We start from the raw sequence: 21,913 nt of genomic DNA, 5'->3' as shown, positions 1-21,913 counted from the left end.
TTTGGTTCACGTTATGTACCACTGTCCTCCTGCTCTTTAGATTAGAGATTAATCATACTTGAAAGGGTTGAACTCTTAAGTGATCAGGCTAAACTCTCTGACATCTGAAAATCATGTAAGACTGGAATAGTAGTTCAGGGGCAACGTGTCCACAGAAAGGAGAAAGCTAAGGACAGCAAAATCTGATAGGTTTGTTTTAAGAAGAGCACCGGGGATAAACCAGCTAATTACAAGGATAAATGGCTTAAATCAGTAGTCAGGAAGGAATGGGGATGAATACTGGAGGACGGGTTTCATTTACACACCAAAGTCAGGAATTAGTCAGATTGTCAGGGAAGGGGTGTTCAGAGTAGTTCCTCTTTGATCAGTTTGATTGAAAACTTAAAGGGGTAAAATGTATTGCTGTGATTGATACATGTTGACTTGGACAAGACCACATGTGGAAAAGAAATCAAAAGGTTAGAACATGTAGAATCCAATACAAATTGGCTCCAAAATTGATTTGGTAAAGGAAGGGAAGGGTAATGTTGTGACATTCTGAAGTTCAAAGGTTCAGTTTATTATCGAAGTACGTATGCAATATACAACTCTGTAATCTGTCTCGTCTCCAGACAGCCGTAGAATACAGAAAGCCATATAGGTAGTTGAAAGAAAGACATCAGTTACCCATCACCGCTGCCCCCCGCCCCGGAAGAATTGATAAAGAAACAAAAACTCGCAAACCCCCCTCCCCCAAAAAAGCCCACCAACCCTCCCTCCTACAAAAACTAACAGCTCACCCAACCCCTCCCGCTAGCCTGCCAATCCCCAACAAGAAAGAATGAGCGAAAAAACATAGAACTGAAAGAGGCCAACGTGAACTACAGTCCAATCGATATGTCTCGGAATTTCGATAACATCTATCACCTATCAGCTTCGGGACGCAACGACCTCTCCGACGGCAGCAACTCGAACCAGCGAGCTCTCTGAGAACCGCTCGCTCTCCTTCGATGTTCCAATCTACCTCGACGCTTTAATCCGCGACAGATGTAGTCAATCATGGCCCCCTATCTCGTCCCTGAGCTTATCCTCGTAGCAGAGAGCTAGCTCACTCGATCGAACTACAGACTGTAAGTCATGGGCTCCAACAATTTCGAAAATAAAATTAAGTTAAAAAGTGGTAGATATAGAACAGCTGAAATGATTGACTATCTGGAAGTTGTTGCCCGCGGAATCGTTGTTCGCTGGCGCCATCTTGATCGGACGAAACCTTTGGTTTCTGTTTCGACGCTTGTGACCTTGCAATCCCAGCAGAGATAGCAGAGACGCCAAAGGGTATTCTTGTCTTTATACTCCATGTCATAGATTCTTAGTAAAGAGTGGTTACAGTACAGTTTATATAACATCCTTCAAGAAACATCTGGATTATTGTGTGTCATTCTGGCTGACACGCCGCAGGGAGAATGCGATTGTATGGGACAGAATGCAGAGCAGAGTCACTAGCATACTGGCTGAAATTCGTAGCATTTCAGTCCTAAGGAGAGACAGCATGGACTTTTTTTCCTGTTGGGCAAAACAATGCTCCAGCGGGCTCCTGATAGAGAAATGCGTTTTTTGAGGAGCACGTATTAACATCCCTACAAGATTCGCTGGCTCACGTTAAAGGTAAAGACTCCCTCACGCAGTAAAAGATTGTAGAGAAGTAGAAGATTTAGAGGGGTTTGAGGAAGAACATTTTGCCACAGATGGTGGCTGAAAATTGGAACAAACTGCCGAACGGGATCTTGGAGGCAGAGAATCTCACACTTGGGAAGAATTTAGATGAGCCCTTCAAATACTTGAAATGCCAAAGTATAGGAGACTGCGTGCCAAATACTGTGCAATTACATCAATAGAGATAATACTTTGCTAGCATAGACACAGATGGAGGCCTGTTTCTGTACTGGCAGGCTTAATACAGAGTATTCCGTTCGTTTCCTGCCGTATCCGAGAACGTGGGCGAGCATAGTCTTTCCATGACCATGACTGGTCTTGACAACTTTTTATACAAAAGTGGTATGCCATTGCTTTTTTCTGGGCAGTGTTTTTATAAGACGGGTGACCCGAGACATTATCAATTTTCTTTAGAGATTGTCTGCCTGGCATTAGTGGTCACATGACAAAGGCTTCTGATAAAGAGTATACACAGTGGTTTTCCTGCATCCCTAGAGGTCTTTATTGCAAGTTTTTGAGGACAGCAGCAAAGTCAGAGCTGTAATCTCCTTGGCTGGTATTGGGGGCACTGGTGGGAGCACGATAGAGCGAGTGCCTCAAGCTCTGCCCTTCTCCATTCCAATATACATGAGCTACAGGCTGGGCTGGTGCCACAACAACACTGAGAAGCAGGAACACTCACCCTCATCATGAGCTAGGCTACGGACACTCTGCCTCCATCCCAAGTGAGCAAATGCTCAGGAATGCATCAAGCTGTACCTCATCAAATCTTCTGATTTCCGATTTTGAGACATTGAATAAGGACTCACTAATGGAACCTCACTGCCTGGTGAAATAAAATACAGAGATTGAGGATGTATTCCCAAGGGTTTGAGCACAGGGAGAGCCCTTTAAGTCCAGCCAGTCTGTACAAGAGCAGTCCATCTGATCCCAAAATTTCTGTGTACTTCTTCATATTTGCACAGTTCTTTGTAAACATCACAGTGGAATCTGTGCTCAATTGAAACACATTCTAATAATTGCAACACTTGACTTCCAGCTGCATTTTGATGTCTGATACTTTAAAGATCCTCTTACAAATGTTTCTCCAGTGTACGTGGGGTCCAATGACTGTCCTTCCCTTGAGGCATGTCCTCTATAGAGGTTGTCCACGGGAATTCTCTCATTATTCCTCATACAACAGTGCCCAGCAGTCAAAGGTGCCGTTTCCCCAGTGGTCAGGATAGGGAATGGGAAGGAGGGTACTCATTCATGTCATGTCCCATTCCATTTGTCCTTCTCGGTGTGATGATGAAATCAGTGCAAAATATGTTTGTGAGGTGAGAAGTTCCTCTGAGTTACCATCACTGTCAATTCCTGGTGTGATCGATACGTCCTCTGTATTTGCCCTTAAGGCATGAGGGGTTGGGAACGTTTCCAATTGACCTTCTGAGGGAGTACATTTCCCTCCAGTTTCCCAGTCAGATGTTGGAGGAGGAAGCTAGAGCAAATCCCAAACAGCAAAGAGAGAGGACACAGATGTGTGGACTTCTGCAATGAATGCGGAGTGGCTTAGAGACTGATTCATGACATTGAACATCCAAGTGGAAGGACTGAATCCTTCAGAAATACTTGAAGGCACTGGATATTCTCCATTGCCAAAAGAATCTATTGCACACAACTCAAAGTCGTAGGAGATTCCTCTGAAGTCAATAATGGATACCCGCACACCTTGTGGGGACAGCTTCTTCGTTTTAGCATGGGTTATCGAAGTTACTGCAAGGTTCAGGAGATAGATGGGTCTGAATGGAAATATTCCCTCCAGTCAATAGTTTCAGATGAAATCCTACCATTCCAGGAATTCACCACATTTATGACCATTCATCCCTGCTGAGCTCCATGGCTGTTGGCCAATTTCCAGTTGTCCTTTAGCATCGGTGGGAGCTGCAGGAACAGAGAGTTGCCTGGAGTGCAGCCCTGAGTAAAGTTCACACCACTGATCAATTTTAAATTTTGCTAATTTTAAGGAGGCGTAAATCATGTTATGAATTGAATCAATGTCTCTTTGTTTCAGACTTTAAACATGTGCAGGTTTTTACATCGAGGTTTGATCTGAGTCTTCATTAAAATCTGATTCTGATCTACCATTTCCAAATTTTGAAGCATCTGTACCCCAAACCCCTATGTTCCTGTTCCTCATTTAGATTTATGACTTTTAGACTATCTTATGGTCAATAAACTAATTGGTTATTGTAAATCTCTCCATCAGACACCCATTGCCTCACCCAGCCCCCATGAATGTGATTGATGGGAGAATTACTGTAAATACAGGAAATGCTAGGAGCACTCAGTTAGGCAGGCAGCATTTCTGAAGAAAGAAACTGTTAAAGACTGGGTCTGGGCTGTTCACTTTAATCTACATCTCTGCTGTATTTGTTCTCTTGCTGAGATGCCTCTGAAAGTCCTGATGAAGATCAAAGTTCTGAAACATTAACTAGTTCACTCTCACTATATGCTGTCCGACCCACTGAGCAGTTCCAAACTTTTCTGTTTTAATTTCAGATATTCAACATCTGCAGCTTTATCCACTTTCCTTTACATGTGAATGAGTGGGTTGGTTGGCATTTGATCGAGAGCAAATGACAAGCATATCAGGGAAATGGGATGATTTGAAAGCCGACATTGGGTCAGTGGGCTGAATGACCTTCTATGTTCTTTGACATCACTTGGGAGAAGTTTTCCGGTCACCCTGCATGGATGGAGGTACAGAGAGAGAGGGTACTGAGGGAGGAAGTAAGGAAATACATCTTGGGGCACCCTGTGACAAAGAAAAGCATTGATGTTGTGCAGGTTTGCCTCCAAGCAACGGACACAGATAGGGAACAGCTCATGTCAGCTAGTTTCAGAAGAGTCTCTGGTGATAACTCTACCTGGATGACACACCAGGCTGGTTGGAGGAAGTCAACACTGTGGATGGATGATGCGCCATTAAACACTGAGGGCAGACGGGGAATGGAATGGAGGCAATATATAATAAGCATTTTTTAAAATCAGCTATATAAAGTTTTGACTTCCTACATCAAAAACAGTTGAAATGTCTGCCAGTTACTTATCACCAAACACCCAATCAGAAAATTTAGAACATTTACTTTTGATCAATTGACGAACATCTTTCTTTCCTGTCAATAGATTTTGTTCCATATCCTCTGATAACTGCTTGTCATTGCAGGATAGCTGTTCCATTAACTCTGCCTGTTTTTTCACCATCATCAGTGACTGAATTCGCTCCATGTACCCATGTTTTCCTTCATCTTTCTCAGACTGAATCAGGAGGTCAATGTAAGCTGGGGTGGAAAGAGGATTTGGTCTCAGAGCTACTTCTTCAAGTCTTCTAATGCTCTCAGATAATTGTACAATCAACTCCAGCACTGCATTCTGAACCCCCTCAAACTCCTGCTTAAGCTCTTCCATGATCTTCTCCTGTGTTATCTTCTCACCACAGGCCTTCTCATACTTCTTCTTTATGTCACCTAAGGTTTTCTTCTTCTTTATCTTTTCATAGACATACTTGTACCTTTCCCTTGAGTGATCACTCATGCCACAATTATTAGGACAGACTTTGCAATTGCCCCACTTATCCATTGATACACACCAATATTTTAAAATATATGCAGCGTAATTACAGGGATCATGGCAATTAAATTCACATTTCTTACAAACATTTACCGTTGAAGCATTGCGTTCAAGATTCTTCCGTACTTTATATGTGAGCTCAACTTCAAACTCGAAGTCTTTATTTTCATCCAGTTTGTTCTGATGCTGTTCCAGAACCTCTTGTGTTTTCTTAAGTTCCTCCAATTTGGTCAGCCCAACTTGGATCTGATTCTGCAAACCCTTCATTGTAGCTTCCAACTGGTTACGTTCCCTCAGAACTTCTTTGGTCAAAACTAAGCTTTTTGGTTCCATTGTGTCGAGAGCTTTAAAGAATTTTTTCATACTGTTAGTTCCCATCTTCCAGAACATTGCATCAAAGTTATCATCATCCCCTTCTTCTTCACTGTCATCAGAGCTCCTCTTGTTGGCAGCATTTCCAGATACTGGACGTTGGGCAAATATGACAGAATTGTTAAACTTGAAGTGAACTGGCATACCATTTTTATCTTTGGGACATGGTACCTCAGCTACCTTCAAAGCCTCCAGAACAGGGGGATGCTTTCCATCTGCGAATGTCACCAATATCTGAATGTTCTCTGCAATATCTTTGCCAAAAATAGAAAGAATTGAATCAAAGACGTATTTCTGTGTCTGAGTCAGGCGAGCCAAAGATGCCTGAGCAACAAAACATATGGCATCGATCTGATCAACCCCATGTGGGGAGGTGAAAAACTCACGAATGTTGTCAGTAATCATTTTATCCTGGCTTATCCCCCTCGTATCCCCAAATCCTGGTGTATCAATTATTGTCAACGAGTAATCAATTTTAAATCCCACCTGATGGTGTAGGTTGTATGCAGTGATGGAGGATGTCTGACTTTCAGCCTGGGACTTTCCTGTCTCTTCCTGTATTAACTTGTATCTGAAGTTATCACCCCATTCCACGCCCAAAATGTAATTAATCATCCCATTAATAAGGGTTGTCTTTCCTGACCCTGTAGCTCCCATAACCATAATTGTCTTCATTCTTTCTCCTATGCTGGGTTTTCCAAAGAAGCAGTTCATAAGATGCTTCGACTCATTAAATACCTCCTTCTGGAGGTTCAACATGTAAATGGAAGGGTTTCCTGTAGATATTAATTGCCCTTCTGTGGGAAGAGTCTGGGGTATTTCCTTTGTTGTTTCTCCTATTTTTATTACAATCTCTTCACTTGGGACACTAGAACCTGCTTCTCCACAGTCAGCAGACACTCGGACTCTGTAATTTGTCTGAAGTTGCAGTCCCATTAAGTTATAGCGACATTCACTCTCTGCTGTAATCCACAATGAAACCTCTGTGTTGGATGCAAGTGCTGTTTCTTCTCTATATTCAATCCTGTACTGAACTATTTTAACACCATCTCCAATATGACTTGGGCTATCCCAGGATAGTTTTGCAATGGGTGAACAATCTTCAAAGACCAGTTTACCAGGTGAACTTGTAGGAAGTGTGATCACCCTATAGCTATCACTGGCCTTGCTAACCCCCACCTTGGTCACAGCTCTGTACTGGAAATAATATTCCTGATGTGGTTGTAACCCAGATATTGTAAAAGACTCAGATTTATCATGTGTATCCACAGTTGTCCATTCCTCCTGCTGGGTACCTTTGTACTCTATCTTGTAACCCACAATCTCACCCATACCATATCTAGGAGGATGTATCTGCAGTGTCACACTGTCATGTGTTGTTCCAATAGCCATAGCTCTTGGGGGCTGCGATGGAGGTTCAAAGCATCGGTTCTTTATACACGAACCCTCATACAAGTAAATTGATGCTCCTATGTGGCTAGCATCCTTCACAGAAGCAACAAGGAATTTTACATTCCCATGTGATTTGTTGGCTACGGCAAAATCAAGGAATAACTGAGATTGTTCTTTCATCTTTCGTTTTACAACTTCTGAATGAAACCACTGCTCGCCACGTTGTGTTCGGCAGTCTCCATCAGCAGGAATATGTGTCTGCATCTTCGGAGCTGCGTTCGATTGGAGGTAATTGATTGCCTCTGACAAATGGATATCCTCCTGATGCAGCGTTGTAAAGGCAAAGCAAACCACATAGTCCATTGTGCAATCCAACAATTCATCCTCCAAATCACGCACAATTTTCACATAAGGTATGTCTTCAAATATCCTGAGATAATGTCCCAGTACCTTCAGCTCTCTTTCCTTGTCATCCAGCCATGTGATCAGCAACTGGTGTCTGAGAGGTGACTCTGCTTTTTCTTTCAGTATATCCACCAGTAACTGTTCCTCACCCACACCACCCCGGATGATTGGAAGATCTTTCGCTAAAGTCTTCTGGAAAACTAGTTTGCATTCCTGACACAACTCTCGGAATTGTACTATCCTGTCCCTGACCTCGGGAAACTGAATGGCAACTCTGTCTTTCTGCATGTCGTTACATCTCATCACTGACTCACTGAGCTGTTCTAGGACATGCTGGCAGCGATTCAGCAATCCCACACTTATCTCTCTCACCAGTTGAACAGCAGTTGAGTCTAGTTTATTGAGAGGATAAAGCCAGACTGTCATGGGCACTGCATGTTCCCCGTCTGGTCCCAGTAAGCTTGGAAGTGTTGCATAGATGCTGATGGCATCTTGGAATGTTGTGGGATTGTTCTTCAGTGAGAAATCCCCATAAAAGGTGCAACTAAATTTCTCAGCATTTGCTTTTTGTACTTCTGTCATTTTTAAGGAGGCCTCACCCTCAATTGCAATCTTAGGGAGACGTTTAATAGCCGACTCCATATTACCCTGGATATCCTGCAATTTCTCTGCTGAAGAAACCATTCGATCAAACACAAAGAAAGCCTGGGCCCCATAGAGCACTGCTGTAATAACATGGGTTGCTGATCCCTCATCAAACACACTCCGATAGGTGATATTCTGCCTCCCTAAGTGACTCATCGTCAGTTGTTCAAAGCTGGTGGTTGTTTTGTACTGAAGAGTAACTCGTGCTTGTTGCTTTGATCCCTTTGTGTCATTGAGATATTTTGCAGACCCTTTCACTTCCACTAGCCCACACATGAGACTGACTTTCATAGATCCTGACACATTAAGTGCAGAGGCTTTCTCATCCATGGCATCGGATGCAATGATGTGAAACTCAGTGCTGGGCTGATCACGCGTGCTAACGTTGCTTTGGAGTGTCTGTAAATCCCACAACGTGATGCCTACAAAGAAAACAGCATTAAAAATTGTTAAATTGAGGTAAAGTGCTTAAGCTAATTGGTATTTAGTCGATTAACACATCAGCATCTGCAGAATCTATTATGCTTATGTTTATCTTCCTAAACTGGCTGTATTTTGAACTGACTGTACAATCCTTTGCCCTCACTGAACTAAATATTTCACTGGTTTAAAACAGAAAATTTTTCCTCACCCGAGCCAACTGACAGCACATCTGCTCACCAGTTGGTACAAAATGGGTCCCCAGTTCCACACTACAGAGGCAGGAATGTAATTTACAACATCAGCTCGTGGCTGACTGTCATCCAGGTCTTGCTGCTTTAAACATGGTCTGTTTTGTGGATTTCAGCAATACTAGCCTTATGATAGAAGGAATTTCAACAGCAATTGAAAATCATTGCTCTCATCAAGAAGTTCTGCTGGTGTGGAGTTTATCTGCATGGACCTTATGAGACATATATGGGCCTCATGACAGACACATAACACAATACCATAATTTGTGTCTAACTGCTGCATTAAACCATTGCCCACACCCTGTCAGATATTGTACCCTTTCTCACTTGTATCACTCCCTACCTCCTTGGTTAATCGGTGATTTGTCAGATGGAGATGTATCTGCAGCTGGCTGCTACTAGTCTACTTTTGTCAAGTGGTTCTGTATGATGTTGAAATCAGCCATACCACAATTCAGAATCTTTATTCCCAGACTATCCTTATTCCCTTGCTTAACTAGAGAATCTGGTGGCTCTCTTGAGATTGGTAACCTGAATCAACTGTGCTGCATTGATCTAAACTGATTAATATGATTGTATTCCAATACCTGGGATCAGAACATCTGACCGACAGTCGTACAGCATTCCCAACTGGAAAGGACGGCCCAGGGTAGCAAGTTGTATCACCTCACTCATGTCTGCACCAGGAGCTGGAGACTCAGGCAACACCGCTCACCTGAAACCTAAAATATAATTACATTTAAAAAAGCTGAATTCAGTTGGCATACGTCAGTCGATGTATTGCAGATGGCCTCCTTTAGATATAAAGTATTTGAGATCACCTCAAGATGCAATAGACTGAATTTGTAATTTGCCTGCTCACGAGTCCTACCATATGCAGATCTGTCTGTTCACCATCCAGGGTTCCCTCTAATTGTTCTTTACAGCTGGATGGACTAACCATTGCTCTGAGTAGAAACCTCAAAGTGGCCTGGCACTTTGATATAAAAGAAAGTGCCAGCTGTGCACCAACAAAGACTATGTGCATGGAAGCATTTCAGCTACTACATGGCTGCACAGCCATGAAGCTCAATGGGTATAGTAAATCACAATTCTGTCTCCTTTACCATAGCATTGGAGAGTAATAGAAACAGACAAGTTAGGGAAATGTTTAAATGGAGTAAGGGAAATATGAGGCTTTCAGGTAGGAACTTGGAACAGATGATCTCAGGGAAACGTACAGAAGAAATGTGGCAAATGTTCAGGGGTACTTGCGTGGGTTTCTGTACAGATGTGTTCCAATGAGACAGGGAAAGGATGTAGGGTGCAGGAACCGTGATGTACAAAGGTTGTTGTAAATCTAGTCAAGAAGAAAAGAAGAGCTTACGATAGGTTCAAAAAAACAGGTAATGACAGAGATCTAGAAGATTATAAGGCTAGCAGGAAGGAGCTTAAGAATGAAATTAGGAGAGCAAGAAGGGACCATGAGAAGGCCTCGGCGGACAGGGTTAAGGAAAATCCCAAGGCATTCTACAAGTATGTGAAGAGCAAGATGATAAGAGGTGAGAGAATAGGACCAATCAAGCGTGACAGTGGAAAAGTGTGTATGGAACTGGAGGAGATGGGAGAGGTACTTAATGAATTCTTTTGAATTTATTGCTTTCAATTCCGCTTTCTTCTAGACAGAGAACCTTTACAGGACACGTTGACATAGACCGGAGTGTCACCGAACCACAGTCGCTGTGCATCTCACGTACACAGAAGCAGCAACAAACCTGCTGTACTCAGTCTTTGCACCAATATGCATCAGTGGACTCTCAAGTTGGTGGAAGCAGGTAGAATAGTACTGTTTAAGAGGCAGTTACAGAAGATCTTCAAAATGCAAAGCACGAACAGATACAGACAATTTGCAGGCAGAGAATTAAGCCTGCAAATACTACACAGGGTTCCTAACTGCCATCAAATGACAACAATGTGATATTTTATTCTACGATCCATTGTCCTTTCACATCAGACACTTCCCGTCTCTTTAACTCTCCTTCTATCATGTCTTAGCTCTTCACATCACCCCATTCGCCCAACCCCACCTTCTCCCTCCGGTGATCTCGCCTATCAATGCCCCGCCATTTTCATATGCTAACCTCTTGTTTCTTCCTTTCAAGTCCTCATTAAAGGTCTCAGTCACAATTGAGGTTGGCTGTTTATGCCCCTCCCCACACACACACACTCCGCCCTACTCTCCCTCCACCAGAGTGGTTGCCCGGCCGGCTCAGTTCCTCTGGCATTCTCTGCGCGTTGCTCTAGTTTACCAGCGGCTGCAGAATCTCTTATGCCTCTGCCTAAAGGAACAGCAGAAAGCAGACAGGCATAAATTAACTCCATGTTATCTGCTCCTTGCCACAAGAAACGGCGTTCTGGTATGAGATTGCTGTTCAGGTAACAATAAAAATAAAACAGTCAATTAATATTCCGAGATTCCAGCCTCCTCAATTTCAGTTTTCCATTGACAGCATTTTCCGTTAGATTTCACATTTCCTTTACTAATACCCATTCATTTCATTGCAGAATATTGCAGATTGAAATTGTTAAGCAGGGAAATTATTTCTTGAAGAAACATTGTCATGAAAAATATTAGTGGGAATGTGCACCTATCAATACTGTAGAAAGACTGGGAGAAGATTTCTACAGAGAGTTCAACGTTGGTTACTAAACAAGCAGCGGGATGGTTTGTTCACGTCACTCACAGGCAGAATCATATATTGAAGGACGTTCTTGGTATCTCACAGAAATATTGACTGTTTCACTGAGCATCCCAGGGTAATGCGTAAAATCCCAATCTCTCTCTTTCCTCTCCTCCCCTCTCCTCTCCCTCTCTCTCTCTCTCCCCTCGCCCCTCTCCCCTCTCTCCTCTCTCCTCTCTCCTCTCACACACACAAAAACTGGATACGCCGATCGGCACTCCTACGCAACAGTTACCGTTTCGACATGAACATGTCTCACCCACTGCTAGATGAAGCAATCGCCTACAGCTGAAGACGGTCGACAATGGTACGAATCGGTTCCCTCCCGGTGCTTTTGTACACCTCAGCACATGAGACAGAATCTGAACCTGAGTTGTCTCACTAAAGGCCCAGTATTTCTAACTTTGATGTGCTCAGGTGCTTTCAGCGAATCTTCGCGTTATGACCAATGTAAAGTGATGATACTTGCAGCGAACACACGTCCTCATTCAGTACAACAATTCTCTTGCGCTCCTTCTTCGCACACTGGGACGGAATTCTGCAGATGAGCTTTCCATGTCTTTCATTTCCGCTTTTCTCTGGACGGAGAACCTTTACAGGACACGCTGACACAGAGGGGAGTGTCACTGAACCACAGACGCTGTGCATCTCACGTACACAGAAGCAGCAACAAACCTGCTGTACTCAGTGTTCACACCAATAGGCATTAGTTAAGACTCAAGTTGGTGGAAACAGGAAGGGTAGTACAGCTTAATAGGCATTTACAGAGGAGTTTGAAAATAAAAACCACAGACAGATACGGTAATGTGCAGGCAGTGAGGATTAGAATTCCAATATGAACTGCGCAGACGCGGAGAGTCAAAGATCCATTTCCTGAGGTGTAAACTCTCCTCTATCCTATATAGCGAGCAAATGCTACTCAGAACTCCTAACCGACATCAAATGACAACAGTCTTATAGTTTATTCCACAACCATTGTTCTTTCACATCAGACACCTCCCTTCTTACCTCTCTTTCTAACACATCTCAGTATTTCACATCAACCCTTTCCCCCACCCACCTACCTTCCACTAAGCTGCTCTCACTTATCACCCACTCCCCCGCCCCACCATTTTCTTATTCTCGGTTTTTTTCTGCTTCCTTTCAAGTCCTCAGTTAAGGTCTCAGTCTGAATCGTGGTCCTCGGTTTTCTCTCCCTGCCCCTCCTCCTCCGTCCCCCTGCCCCCCCCCCCAGTATAGAGGATGTCTGGCCCGCTCATTTCCTGCGGCATTCTCTGTGCGTTGCTCTAGTTTCCCATTGAAAGCCATCAGTTAATTTTCAGTTGGGTTTCACATTTCCATTATTAATATCCATGCTGCTCCTCGCAAAATATTGCAGTTTTGACTTTGTTTATCACTTGAAGAAGTATTGTCATGCTAAGTAGGACATGGAAATGTGCACTGCTCACTGGTATAAAACCATGAGGAGCAGATTTTCATCGAGGGTTTAACGTGGCTACTGAACAAGTAGGGGCTGGTCTGTTCAACTCACACACAAAGGACCCACTTGGTTTCTCTAAAAACACTGAACGCCTCCCTCAGCATATCACACTATGCTTTATTAGGAGTTTGAAGAGATTTGGCATGTCAACAAATACACTAGAAAACTTCTGTAGTTGTGCAGTGGAGAGCATTCTGACAGGCTGCATCACTGTCTGGTATGGGGGGGGGGGGCTACTGCACAGGACCGAGCGAAGCTGCAGAAGGTTGTAAATCTAGTCAGCTCCATCTTGGGCATTAGCCTACAAAGTACCCAGGACATCTTGAGAGAGCTGTCCATTATTAAAGGCCTCCAGCACCCAGGGCATGCCCTTTTCTCACTCTTACCATCAGGTAGGAGGTACAGAAGCCTGAAGGCACACACTCAGCTTCTTCCCCTCTGCCATCCGATTCCTAAATGGGCATTGAAGCTATGGACACTACCTCACTTTTTTAAATATACAGTATTTATGTTTTTGCATTTTCATTTCCATTTACGTATACTGTAACCGATTACATTGATTATTTATTACTATTATTTTATTTATTATTATTTTAGTTTCTCTGCTTGATTATGTATTGCATTGATCTGCTGCTGCTAAGTTAACAAATTTCACGTCACGTGATTCTGATTCTAATGCACCCAACCCCCAATTTTCTCACAAATGCTAGAGGAACTCGGCAGCCCAGACAGCATCTATGCAAAAGATTTCGGGGCCAGACCCTTCATCTTGACTGGGAAAAGCCCCTTCTCTAGTCCTGCTGCATGGTCTCAGGCCAAAACATCTACTGTACTCTTTTCCATAGACACCATGCCTGCTGAGTTCCCACAGCATTTTGTATTTGTTGCTAGGAATTCCAACATCCGCAGATTTTCTTTTCTCTCTCTCTCCCTCTCTCTCTCTCTCTCTCCTCTCTCTCTCTCTCTCTCTCTCTCTCTCTCTCTCTCTCTCTCTCTCTCTCTCTCTCTCTCTCTCTCTCTCTCACACACACAAACAGAATTGAGGTTGTCTGTTTCTGCCCCCCCCCCACACACACAACGCCCTACTCTCCCTCCACCAGAGAGGTTGCCTGGCCGGCTCAGCTCCTCTGGCATTCTCTGCGCGTTGCTCTAGTTTACCGGCGGCTGTAGAATCTCTTATGCCTCTGCCTGAAGGAACAGCAGAAAACAGACAGGCATAAATTAACTCAATGTTATCTGCTCCTTGCCAAAAATAACGGCGTTCTCGTATGAGATTGCTGTTCAGGTAACAATAAAAATAAAACAGTCAATTAGTTTTCCGCGTTTCCAGCCTCCTCAATTTCAGTTTTCCATTGACAGTATTTTCCGTTAGATTTCACATTTCCTTTACTAATACCCATTCTTTTAATTGCAGAATATTGCAGATTGAAATTGTTAAGCGGGCAAGTTATTTCTTTAAGAAACATTGTCATGAAAAATATAAGTGGGAATTTACACCGATCAATACAATAGACAATAGACAATAGGTGCAGAAGTAGACCATTTGGCCCTTCGAGCCTGCACCGCCATTTTGAGATCACGGCTGATCAACTACTATGAATACCCGGTTCCTGCCTTGTCCCCATATCCCTTGATTCCCCTATCCATAAGATACCTATCTAGATCCTTCTTGACAGCATCCAGAGAATTGGCCTCCACTATCTTCCGAGGCAGTGCATTCCAGACCCCCACAACTCTCTGGGAGAAGAAGTTTTTCCTTAACTCTGTCCTAAATGACCTATCCCTTATTCTCAAACCATGCCCTCTGGTACTGGACTCTCCCAGCATCTGGAACATATTTCCTGCCTCTATCTTGTCCAATCCCTTCATAATCTTATATGTTTCAATCAGATCCCCTCTCAATCTCCTTAATTCCAGCGTGTACAAGCCCAGTCTCTCTAACCTCTCTGTGCAAGACAGTCCAGACATCCCAGGAATTAACCTCGTGAATCTACGCTGCACTTACTCTACAGCCAGGATGTCCTTCCTTAACCCTGGAGACCAAAATTGTACACAATACTCCAGGTGTGGACTCACCAGGGCTCTGTACAAATGCAAGAGGATTTCCTTGCTCTTGTACTCAATTCCCTTTGTAATAAAGGCCAACATTCCATTAGCCTTCTTCACTGCCTGCTGCACTTGCTCATTCACCTTCAGTGACTGATGAACAAGGACTCCTAGATCTCGTTGTATTTCTCCCTTACCTAACTCTACACCGTTCAGATAATAATCTGCCTTCCTGTTCTTACTCCCAAAGTGGATAACCTCACACTTATTCACATTAAACGTCATCTGCCAAGTATCTGCCCACTCACCCAGCCTATCCAAGTCACCCTGAATTCTCCTAACATCCTCATCACATGTCACACTGCCACCCAGCTTAGTATCATCAGCAAATTTGCTGATGTTATTCTCAATGCCTTCATCTAAATTGTTGATGTAAATTGTAAACAGCTGTGGTCCCAATACCGAACCCTGTGGCACCCCACTAGTCACCACCTGCCATTCTGAGAAACACCCATTCACCGCTACACTTTGCTTTCTATCTGCCAACCAGTTTTCTATCCATGTCAATGTCTTCCCCCCGATGCCCTGAGCTTTGATTTTACCCACCAATCTCCTATGTGGGACCTTATCAAATGCCTTCTGAAAATCGAGGTACACTGCATCCACTGGAACTCCCTTGTCTAACTTCCTGGTTACATCCTCGAAAAACTCCAATAGATTAGTCAAGCATGATTTACCCTTGGTAAATCCATGCTGGCTCGGCCCAATCTTATCACTGCTATCTAGATATGCCACTATTTCATCCTTAATAATGAACTCTAGCATCTTCCCCACCACCGATGTCAGGCTGACAGGTCGATAGTTCTCTGTTTTCCTCCCTCCCTCCTTTCTTAAAAAGTGGGATAACATTAGCCATTCTCCAATCCTCAGGAACTGATCCTGAATCTAAGGAACATTGGAAAATGATTACCAATGCATCCACAATTTCCAGGGCCACTTCCTTTAGTACCCTAGGATGCAGACCATCTGGACCTGGGGATTTGTCAGCCTTCAGTCCCATCAGTCTACTCATCACCGTTTCCTTCCTAATGTCAATCTGTTTCACTTCCTCTGTTACCCTACGTCCTTGGCCCATCCATACATCTGGGAGATTGCTTGTGTCTTCCTTAGTGAAAACAGATCTCAAGTACTCATTAAATTCTTCTGCCATTTCTCTGTTTCCCATAACAATTTCACCCAATTCATTCTTCAAGGGCCCAACATTGTTCTTAACTATCTTCTTTCTCTTCACATACCTAAAAAAGCTTTTGCTATCTTCCTTTATATTCCTGGCTAGCTTGCGTTCGTACCTCATTTTTTCTCCCCGTATTGCCTTTTTAGTTAAGTTCTGTTGTTCCTTAAAAACTTCCCAATCATCTGTCCCCCCACTCACCTTAGCTCTGTCATACTTACTTTTTTAAAAATTCTATGCAATCTCTGACTTCCTTTGTCAACCACTGTGGCCCCTTTCCCCCCTTTGAATTCTTCCTTCTCTGGGGGATGAACTGATTTTGCACCTTGTGCATTATTCCCCAAGAATACCTGCCATTGCTGTTCCACTGTCTTTTCTGCTAGGATATCCGTCCAGTTAACTTTGGCCAGCTCCTCCCTCATGGCTCCATAGTTTCCCCTGTTCAACTGCAACACTGACACCTCCGAGCTGCCCTTATCCTTCTCAAATTGCAGATAAAAACTTATCTTATTATGATTACTACCTCCTAATGGCTCCTTTACTGCAAGATCGCTTATCAAATCCTGTTCATTACATAACATTAAATCCAGAATAGTCTTGTCCCTGGTCGGCTCTCGTACAAGCTGTTCCAAGAATGCATCCCGTAGGCACTCTACAAACTCCCCATCCTGTGGTCCAGCACCAACCTGATTCTCCCAGTTCACCTGAATGTTGAAATCCCCCATAACTATTGCGACATTACCTTTGCCACATGCCAATGTTAACTCCCTATTCAACTTGCACCCAATATCCATGCTACTGTTTGGTGGCCTGTAGACAACACCCATTTGGGTCATTTTGCCCTTACTGTTCCTCAGTTCTATCCACACAGACTCTACTTCTCCTGACCCTATGTCCCCCCTTGCAAAGGACTGAATCTCATTCCTCACCAACAGGGCCACCCCACCTCCTCTGCCCACATTTCTGTCCCTACGATAGCACGTATACCCTTGTACATTCATTTCCCAGGTCTGATCTCCCTGCAGCCATGTCTCCGTTATCCCAACAACATCATAGTTATCCATTCGCACCTGAGCTTCAAGCTCATCCGCCTTATTTCTGACACTCCGTGCATTCAGATATAGAATTTTTAGCCCATTTCTCCTCTCTCTGTTTGAATCGCTGCCTATTGTGCTTAACCCAGCTCCCCGAACTCCCATCGGGCTATACGCCCCTAGAATTTTGTTGTCCTTCCTAAATTTACTTATTCTTTCAACACATTTAACATCATGTTCCGTCAGACCATCCCTCTGTACATGAGTCCTCCTTATCACTTGTTCCGCCTCACCTTTCTCTACTACACACTTAATATTCCGGAACCGTGTAGCCCCCACCTGTCCTTTATTCTTCCCCTCGCTATCCTCTCTCACATTCTGGATCCCCGCCCCCTGCAAATTTAGTTTAAACCCCCCCCCCCCCCCAAGAAGCACTAGCAAACTTCCCTGCAAGAATGTTAGTACCGCTCCCGTTCAGGTGTAAACCGTCCCTTCGGAACAGATCCCACCTTCCCTGGAACAAAGCCCAATTATCTACAAACCTGAAGCCCTCCCTCCTGCACCATCCTCTCAGCCACGTATTAATCTTTATAATCTTTCTGTTCCTTCCCTCACTCGCACGTGGCACAGGTAGCAATCCTGAGATTGTTACCCTGGAGGTCCTGCTCTTCAGCTTCGCACCTAACTCCCTGAATTCCCTACGCAGGACCCCCCTCACTCATCCTACCCACGTCATTGATCCCTACATGGACCACAACATCTGGATTCTTGCCCTCCCTTTCGAGAATAACCTGCACCCGATCTGAGATGCTTGGACCCCGGCACCAGGGAAGCAACATACCATCCGAGACTCCTGATCTTCCCCACAAAATCTCCTATCCGCCCCCCTGACTATAGAATCCCCTATCAATACCGCTCTCTTCTCTTCCCTCCTCCCCTTCCTAGTCGAGGGTCCAACCTCAGTGCCAGAGACAGGACCACTGCAGCTTGTTCCTGGTAGATCATCCCCACCAACAGTATCCAAAACGGTATACTTATTTTTGATGGGAATGGCCACAGGGGTGCTCTTCTCTCTCTGTCTGCTCCCCCTGCCTCTCTTGACTGTACCCATTTGCCTACTTCCTGTCTTTTCGGTGTGACTACCTCCCGATAACTCTTATCTATCTCTGCCTCTGCCTCCCGAATGATCCGTAGTTCATCCAGCTCCTGCTCCAATTCCCTAACTCGGTCTGATAGGAGCTGCAGCTGGATGCACCTATTGCAGGTGTGGTCATCAGGGACACCTGTGTTGACCCTGACCTCCCACATACTGCATACGGAGCACACCACTGTTTTAACTGTCTCCCCCATTACCTGATCCTAGATTAGTCAAAATAAGTGAAAAGCAGGCTTCTTGCCGAAGTCCTCTTGCGCCGAAGCCCGCTGAGCCAAAGCCCAGCACTCTGCTCCTGCGCACTCCGCTGCTCGCACCGACACTGCCCGCTCCTGAAAGTGGGCCGCTTTTTAAAGCCCGCGCTCCCGCTTGCGTAGAAAGACGGGGAGAAGATTGCTATAGAGAGTTTAACGTTGGTTACTGAACAAGCAGCGGGATGGTTTCTTCACATCACTCACAAGCAGAATCATCTGCTAAAGGAAGTTCTTGGTCTCTCACAGAAACACTGACTGTTTCACTGAGCATCCCAGGGCAATGCGTAATATCCCCATTTCTCTTTCTCTCTTAATCTCTCTTTATCTCTATCTATCAATCTATCTTGCGGTCTGTCTCTCCCCCACACACACACACACACCACACACACACACACACACACACACACACACACACACACCACACACACACACACACCCACACACACACACACACACACACACACACACACACCACACACACACACACACTGATAGATGAAGCGTTTGTCTGTGGTTCAAGAGGGTTGACAATGGTACGAATCGTTTCCCTCCCGGTGCTTTTGTACACTTCAGCACGTGAGTCTGATCTGAACCCGAGTTGGCTCACTAAAGGCCAGTGTTTCTAACTTTGATGTGTTCAGGTGCTTTCAGCGAATCTTCGCGTTATGACCAATGTAAAGTGATGATACTTGCAGCGAACACACGTCCTCATTCAGTACAACAATTCTCTTGCGCTCCTTCGCACACTGGGACGGAATTCTGCAGATGAGCTTTCTATTTCTTTCATTTCCGTTTTTCTCTGGACGGAGAACCTTTACAGGACACGCTGACATAGACCGGAGTGTCACTGAACCACAGACGCTGTGCATCTCACGTACACAGAAGCAGCAACAAATCTGCTGTACTCAGTGTTCACACCAAGAGGCATCAGTCGAGGCTCAGGTTGATGGACGCAGATAGGATAGTACAGTTTAAGAGGCAGTTACAGCGGAGTTTAAAAATGCAAAACTCGGACAGATACGATATGTGCAGGCAGAGAAAATTCAATTTCCAATATTGACTGCGCAGGCGCATGGAGTCAAAGAGCAATTTCTGAGCTGCAAAGTCTCTTCTGTTCTACGAAGCCAGCAAGTACTACACAGATTTTCCAGCTGACATCAAATGACAACAATGTGATATTTTATTCCATGATCCATGGTGCTTTCACATCAGACACTTCCCTTCTCTTAACTCTCCTTCTATCATGTCTTAGCTCTTCACATCACCCCATTCGCCCACCCCCCACCTTCTCCCTCAGGTGATCTCGCCTATCAATGCCCCGCCATTTTCATATGCAACCTCTTGTTCTTCCTTTCAAGTCCTCATTAAAGGTCTTAGTCAATGTCTGTTTATGCCCCTCCCCACACACACACACTCCGCCCTACTCTCCCTCCACCAGAGAGGTTGCCCGGCCGCCTCAGTTCCTCTGGCATTCCCTGCGCGTTGCTCTGGTTTACTGGCGTCTACAGTGTATCTTCTGCCTCCGCCTGAAGGATCAGCACGAAACAGACAGGCATAAATTAACTCAATGTTATCTGCTCTTTGCAACAAGCAGCGACGTATGAGATTGCTGTTCAGGTACAATAAACATAAAACAGTCAATTAATATTTCCCGGATCCAGTCCCCACAATTCTCACTCACTGGTAGATGAAGCATCCGCCCGCAGCTGAGGAGGGTGACAATGGTAGGAATCGTTTGCCTGCCAGTTCTTTTGTACACTGTCAGCACCTGAGTCAGAACACACATCCTCATTCAGTACAAGAATTGTCTTGCGCAACTTCTTCAAAACGCTCGGACTGAGTTCTACAGATGAGATTTCTATTTCTTACATTTCCGCTTTTCTCACAGTATCTCACAGAAAGGCTGACTGCTTCACTCAGCATCCCAAGGTAATGCGAATATCCCCATCTATCTCTCTCTCTCTCTCTCTCTCCTGCTCTCTCTCTCTCTCTCCTCACACACACACACACAACACACACACACACACACACACTCTCTCTCTCTCTCACTCTCTCTCTCTCTCTCTCCCTCTCTCACTCTCTCTCTCACTCTCCTCCTCTCTCTCTCTCTCTCTCTCTCTCTCTCTCTCTCTCTCTCTCTCTCTCTCTTTCTCTCTCTCTCTCTATCCGCGGATCCGCACTCATACTCAACAGAAACCTTTGGACATGAACAAGTCTCACTCACTGATAGATGAAGCGTTTGTCTGTGGTTCAAGAGGGTTGACAATGGTACGAATCGTTTCCCTCCCCGGTGCTTTTGTACACTTCAGCACGTGAGTCAGAATCTGAACCTGAGTTGGCTCACTAAAGGCCCAGTGTTTTCTAACTTTGATGTGCTCAGGTGCTTTCAGCGAATCTTCGCGTTATGACCAATGTAAAGTGATGATACTTTGCAGCGAACACACGTCCTCATTCAGTACAACAATTATCTTGCGCTCCTTCGCACACTGGGACGGATTCTGCAGATGAGCTTTCCATTTCTTTCATTTCCGTTTATCTCTAGACAGAGAACCTTTACAGAACACGCTGACATAGATCAGAGTGTCACCGAACCACAGACGCTGTGCATCCTCACGTACACAGAAGCAGCAGCGAACTCAGTATTCGCACCAATAGGCATAAGTCGAGACTCAGGTTGTTGGAGGCAGATAGGGTAGTAGCAGTTTTTGAGGCATTTACAGAGGAGTTTGAAAATAAAAACTACAGACAGATACGGTAATGTGCAGGCAGTGAGGATTAGAATTCCAATATGAACTGCGCAGACGCAGAAAGACGAAGAGCCATTTCCTCTGGTGTAAACTCTCCTCTATCCTATATAGCGAGCAAACGCTACTCAGAACTCCTAACCGACATCAAATGACAACAGTCCTATAGTTTATTACACGGTCCATTGTCCTTTTCCATCAGACACCTCCCTTCTCCTTACCTTTCCTTCTAAAACATCTCAGTCTTTCACATCAACCCTTTCCCCCACCCACCTACAGACAGACAAATAGACATACTTTATTTATCCCGAGGGAAATTGGTTTCATTACAGCTGCACCAACCAGGGATAGTGTAGAAATATAGCAATATAAAACATAAATAATTAAATAATAATAAGTTTATCGTGCCAAGTGGAAATAAGTCCAGGACCAGCCTATTGGCTCAAGGTGTCCGATACTCCG

The 21,913-nt window shown here is 44.5% G+C and overlaps 1 protein-coding gene across 5 annotated transcripts in view; it reads right to left on the bottom strand.

Moving 5' to 3' along the window:
- Positions 1–782: 782 nt before the first annotated feature.
- Positions 783–21,913, bottom strand: part of LOC140716850 (uncharacterized) — a 38,835-nt gene continuing 17,704 nt past the window's right edge. For 4 of the 5 annotated variants that reach the window (XM_073029832.1, XM_073029841.1, XM_073029858.1 and 1 more), the window contains exons 2-3: positions 9,377–9,511; positions 783–8,540 (exon numbers count right to left, since the gene is read on the bottom strand). In XM_073029832.1, coding sequence (XP_072885933.1) covers positions 4,777–8,540; positions 9,377–9,464 — 3,852 coding nt within the window. In that variant the 5' untranslated portion in view covers positions 9,465–9,511 and the 3' untranslated portion in view covers positions 783–4,776. Of the gene's footprint in view, positions 8,541–9,376; positions 9,512–19,196; positions 19,271–21,913 lie in introns of those variants that run through there. The other variant, XM_073029848.1, reaches the window with a different exon arrangement.

The sequence above is a fragment of the Hemitrygon akajei genome, chromosome 2 (genome assembly GCF_048418815.1).
Source record: "Hemitrygon akajei chromosome 2, sHemAka1.3, whole genome shotgun sequence".
NCBI lineage: Eukaryota > Metazoa > Chordata > Chondrichthyes > Myliobatiformes > Dasyatidae > Hemitrygon > Hemitrygon akajei.
Note: the sequence above shows the minus strand (reverse complement) of the source record. Positions and strands in the feature narration are given on the sequence as shown.